Below are 5,234 nucleotides of genomic sequence, written 5' to 3' on the forward strand. Positions count from 1 at the left end.
GACGAATCTAGCCATCGTGGTTCTATCACGGGGTGTTCATTTGTGCAGCGTGATAGAGAAGAGTGTCATGACCAAATGATGAAAGATTATTTCATCAAGCGTCCGAAATTTCCTGCTCATGATTTTCGAAGGCGGTTTCGGATGAGGAGAGAATTGGTAGAAAGATAAATTAGAAGAATTGTAGGATAAAATTGAGTTTTGTGTGGATGTTTGAACAAATACATAGGTATTTATCGAGTTTTTGGGTGAATTTTGAGTTAAATAAAAAAAATTTAATTATTTTAGCCGTTGGATTTAAATTTGGGCCGTTAGATTTTTTTTTTTTTTTTTTTTTTACTGTTAGATTTGATTATATTCAATCTCAGCCGTTGTATTTAATGTATTTTAAAATAACATATTTTTTAAAAATAAAATTTGAATCTGGACCATTGGATCATATTTGATTATATTTTTTAAAATAACATATTTTTTTAGCCGTTAGATTTGATTATATTCAATCTCAACCAACGATCCTTAAATGCTGGTCGTTTGATGCGGAAAAAAGTCGTTGGGCTCGAGGGAAGTGGCTGATAGGGGCCCTGACAGTGGGCCCTCCGTTGTCGGGAGCTAAATGAAGGCGAGCCGCTTGGGGTGCATCGGCAAGTGGGCGGGCCATGACTGGCCCAAAGTTTGGCGAGTCCACGCGTTTTTTTTTTGTGTTGTGGGGGGGGGGGGGGGGGGGGGAGGGGGTGGTTTTATTTGGCCCAACTTTAGCATTTGGTTTTTAGCTCAATGTTTTAGCTTGGGGGCGGGGAGAATAAATGGGGTAATTTAGCATTCAGCCCAGGATTGGAGGAGGTCTAAAAGGAATAGTGCAACAATGACCATTTGAGGTAAAAAGTAAAGGATAAAAAACACGTTAAAGGAAATCACAAAGTTCATGACAAAGACCCAATGTGTTGTTAACCTGATATAAAATATCAAGAAAGAACAATGATTATCTGTACAGCAGATATTTGTGGCAAAGAAAATTACAAGTTTGAAAGTCACTCTCAATCAGTACAGGTGATTTGGCATTTTTTTAGTTCCCTTGATGGAGTTGAAGAACATGTACAAAAACTGTTCCTGTAACAGAACGCAATATGCGACGAAAGAACAGAAATACCTTAGTATCCTATGTATCGGAATTTTTTACTGTTCAATCTTGGTTATTGTAACTTTTAACCGTAAAATTTTAATCATTGTATCTTTAAGTAAAAATCGAACCGTTGTAAATCTAAAACTCTAAGATGAAGGAGGATTCTCTTCCCTTTCATCCCCTCCTTTCTTTCCATGCGTTCATTCCATTGCCAAAGTGATTCAAGGCTCAAGATTAGGCCATGTCAACCACATGTCAATTGCTTTGCAGGAGCTGGTAAATAGCACTTGAGAAAATTTCTATAATGCGTTTTATTTTTTTGCAAGACAATATTCTAAATTACTCTAATCGACAAAAAGAAAATGGATTCAACTTGCTTATGAAAACGCTTACGTTGATACTGCTCTAGCCAACTGGCCTAACCATCATCACGATAGAGAGAGAGAGAGAGAGAGACAGTTGGCAATGGCAAATAGTTATTCTTTAATTTCTAATTATAAGTAAACTCGAGCCTACAGAGGTACATACAAAAAACATAAAAAGATAGGCTGCCTGGAAGTGTTGATCCAACTGACCAAACCACATCCATCCATCACGAGAACCTTACTTCTTCAACTATAATACAACATGAAAGAGATGGCACCCTATCTGTTATCTACCTTTTTACAACAATATGCAGGTGCCATGACGAGAGCTCTACTCTCCCCTCCGTCTTCCGAGTTCTGACTACTCATTTCTTCGAGTTCTTACTGTACAGAGTTTGTACGCAGAAGCCGTAATATACGATATGCAACCCGCTTGGGCTTTTAACTGCATATATCCCATCTATCGTATTTAGGGATGTGGCGACCAGGCGAATAGTGCTGTGCAGAAACGCACAAGCATCCAAGAAATATAGCATTCGCATTTGTTATCAATCCCAACCCATCAGCATCTTCCAAACTTGTTCCTCAATCGTGCTCCTTGGAACTGACAAGCCAACTCCTTCGTCAATTAAGACTCTATAAACTTCCCATTCCCTATCTGCAATCAGATGCCGTCCAATCTTAGCCTGGAAAAGAAATAAGAAAATTGTAATTAAGCCAATAGAGAAAGGTAAACAAAGAACCGAGTGATCATAACAGTAAATGTCTTCTAACTCTTGGCCGGAAACAATGACCTAAAGATAAAACCAAGAAGCCTGTCTAGTTAGCACCATTAGCATATGCATGAATAAAACGAGATCATAATTTGTAAAACTATGATTTTTCTGTCCCATCAGTTGTTACCGGAGCTGGGATGATATTTTGTAAAAATTCGATAAAGTGAAGATAAGGAAGTACCGAAAAGACACCAACGTCCAGCATCTTGAAAGCAAGGGTGATATCATAAAAAACAAGAGGCCGGCCCTTGCCAGATAGTTCCACAGGGTTTGCAACAAGGAGCTCTGTGTCCGGACCGCGGTTAACAATAGCTACTCTGAGAGGACGAATCAGTTCCAGCTGCAAACGGGATGTCAATGCAGTCTGCTTGCTGGGGTCAACTATCTTCTTTCCATCAGCTTGCATGACGAACAAGTCAATCTCACAGTGCCTTTTTTGTTGTATAGAGAAGCGCCCATAAGAGATCTGGTTTGTCGCAGCGTTTAAATATCATTATCACAGAATTATATGGTGCGTTCCTTTCTTGATGCAAATGTTGCGTTAGTTATGTACCTGAATATTGTAATCCTTTAGCGTTCTCATTATATCATAAAGAAGACCTTTGTGGTCTATGCAACTGATTTGGACCAGCGTGTGACCAGGACTGAGCGTGTTGTCCATAGTCACAGAAACACTTTTGGAAGTGAGTGATCCACTTCGGAGTTCTTTGGGCATTTCCAAATCAAACATGTCTTCTGTAATTGCAGTTGGAAGAAATGAAGACGCCTGCGAACATGCAGTAATCTCAGGGCCAACCATTTCAATTCCACAACTTATCATGGCGTCCCCCGTGACTTCTTTTAAGTAGTCATATACCTCCTCCTTTCTCTTATTTGTATGCATAAGTTCCCTGATAAGGTCACAGTTTCAGAAATTAAATCACTTACAAACACGAATAAGTTGAATGAGATGATTGCACAATTTCAAGATTCCTAACAGATCAACATAAAATGGTTCGGATTCAATATGAATGCTCAAAGTTCAGACCAATGGAATGTTTGAGTCATTCAACTTCTTCTATTCCGCGTGCAGGGCCTATTAAACTTGTAATATTCCCAATAATTCCATGGAACATCATGCTTTACAGAACAAATGAAGAAATAAGAACCTGGTGTCTGTGACGAAAAACAGGTCCATCACTTTCTCATCTGGAGTTGTGGATACCTTAACTTTCTTTATCGTCAGCTCAAGTTCACAGAGGACACCCGTCACATCTGCGCAAAAAATTAAAAGCATGTAAGCCACCGATTAATAACATATATAGTCCTGTGCCTCATGGAATGGTTCTCACAGCACAGCAGAAGCAGTTTTTTTTTCAAAGCACAGCAATACCAAACCAGCCCTTCATCTTGGCTCCTAAAAGTGGCTACTTTGAGATTGTTAGTTCGCATTTTGTCCCTATGAATTCTCAACAATCAAACTCGAATGGAAGTTCTCGAAAATTTCAACGGCACACCATAAAACCTTCCACCATGATGATCTTTTAATAAGATTCTTCATTCAACCCCAATTTCTAAACAGTTTAAGAAACTTGCAAATATAGAAACAAGAATCGAATGCCGAACAGAAAATTACCATGCAAAAGTCCTCGTCGATTGTAGCAACAGAACTTGAGAAGGAACACATCAGGAGGCTTTGGGGGCTGCAATTCGGAGCGGTAGAACGAAATCCCAGAAGCCGAAGAACAAGAAGGGCAGGTCCCCACTAGCCTCTTCTTCAACAAACCCCACCTTGTCTCTGGACTCCCAATCACCCAAAACACTAAGAAGCACCATTTCCCATCCGTCGATACATCTTCATAGCACAAAACAGAAAGGGGAATTAGAAAAACACTTCCAAATTCAAGCACCCATTTTTTTTGTTTTCACAGAATTTGATCAACACACCCATAACCAGTTTCACAAATTCACAGAAAATCTCAGTAACCCCTGTCTGGTTTAGCAAAATAGAACATACCCATCAAACTGTTTTGAGAAAATACAAATACAAAAATGAAAGAGAGCCTAATCAATCCCCTGTTTGGTTGCTGAGAAAACAGAAGAACGAAAATTTCACACCTAAAAGAGAAAATATTGAAACTTTACAATTTTTTTCTTCAGAAAGTGAGAAACACAACCAAAGAATCAAATTTCGGATTCCTTTCTTTCCCTGCATATTCTGAGCAACCAAACAGCATGCAAGAAGAAGAAAAAACACAAATCCATTTGAGCAAATTTACCTCCCCGGACAATGCTAAGACCAAAGAAGAGAATGATGCGACACAAGTCACAACCCAAGCCAGTCTTGTCCGGACAATTGATTGTAATTACACTTGGGTCCCCTTCTTTCTCCGCCTGCTTGATGATCACCACATCATCGTGCAGAATCCCCATCTCTTCTTCTTCCTCCTTTCAGTTCTTGGATTTTAAAGTTTGAATAAGAAAAACAGCTGTTCGGCTTTTGGAGTGATGTTCTTTGCTTCTGAGGAAGATGAACAGAGAGAGAGAGTTGGGTGGTGGGGTTTCCTTCTCCTTCCTCTTACTTCACACCTTCTGCTTCACTTGTTCTTCTTGTTGTCGTAGCTTTCTTGTCACTGTATCTTAATCTTCAAAGCTCATGTTTTTATAGGTCTTGTGTACATCGGCCACGAGATTATACTGGTTTCGTGGGCTTGAATCTCCAACCATAGGTCTACGCTATTATTCACACCGTAAGATCAAAAGGTTATTTTTACCTCTGTTTTTTCGAACTCGATTTTAATTTAATTTAATTTTTTATAACTTAAAAGTCGTTATTCTATTCTTTAAAACTCACAGTTCGTTTCATTTTTTCTTAGAACTCTAGTTTGATCATATTTTACTCATTGAAACTTGAAAATCGTATTTACAAAGCTCAAAAATCTCTACATATTACCTTAAATTTGTTAATTTCTTATGTGAGTTTGATTTGGATGTGCC

At 38.7% G+C, this 5,234-nt stretch overlaps 1 protein-coding gene across 1 annotated transcript; it reads right to left on the reverse strand.

Annotated features, from left to right (window-relative positions):
* Nucleotides 1–1,576: 1,576 nt before the first annotated feature.
* LOC103965693 (ACT domain-containing protein ACR10) lies at nucleotides 1,577–4,885 on the reverse strand. Its single transcript, XM_009378768.3, has 6 exons — nucleotides 4,517–4,885; nucleotides 3,874–4,092; nucleotides 3,407–3,512; nucleotides 2,812–3,148; nucleotides 2,440–2,724; nucleotides 1,577–2,168 (listed from the first exon to the last, which is right to left on the reverse strand). The coding sequence occupies exons 1-6, from the start codon at nucleotides 4,668–4,670 to the stop codon at nucleotides 2,031–2,033; spliced, it is 1,239 nt and encodes a 412-aa protein (XP_009377043.1). The 5' UTR covers nucleotides 4,671–4,885; the 3' UTR covers nucleotides 1,577–2,030.
* Between the last annotated feature and the right edge of the window lie 349 nt (nucleotides 4,886–5,234).

This window comes from the organism of the source record quoted next, unplaced genomic scaffold, assembly GCF_019419815.1.
Source record: "Pyrus x bretschneideri cultivar Hongxiangsu unplaced genomic scaffold, Pyrus_bretschneideri_v1 Contig45, whole genome shotgun sequence".
Classification (NCBI taxonomy): domain Eukaryota; kingdom Viridiplantae; phylum Streptophyta; class Magnoliopsida; order Rosales; family Rosaceae; genus Pyrus; species Pyrus x bretschneideri.

What these genes read in the sequence shown, in the direction of transcription:
- LOC103965693 (XM_009378768.3), bottom strand. Translation starts at nt 4,670, where the DNA reads ATGGGGATTCTGCACGATGATGTGGTGATCATCAAGCAGGCGGAGAAA. An exon ending in TCGACGAGGACTTTTGCATG is followed by an intron (nt 3,513 to 3,873) that starts GTAATTTTCTGT and finishes TTTTTTGCGCAG; the next exon opens with ATGTGACGGGTGTCCTCTGT. An exon ending in TTTTTCGTCACAGACACCAG is followed by an intron (nt 3,149 to 3,406) that starts GTTCTTATTTCT and finishes TGACCTTATCAG; the next exon opens with GGAACTTATGCATACAAATA.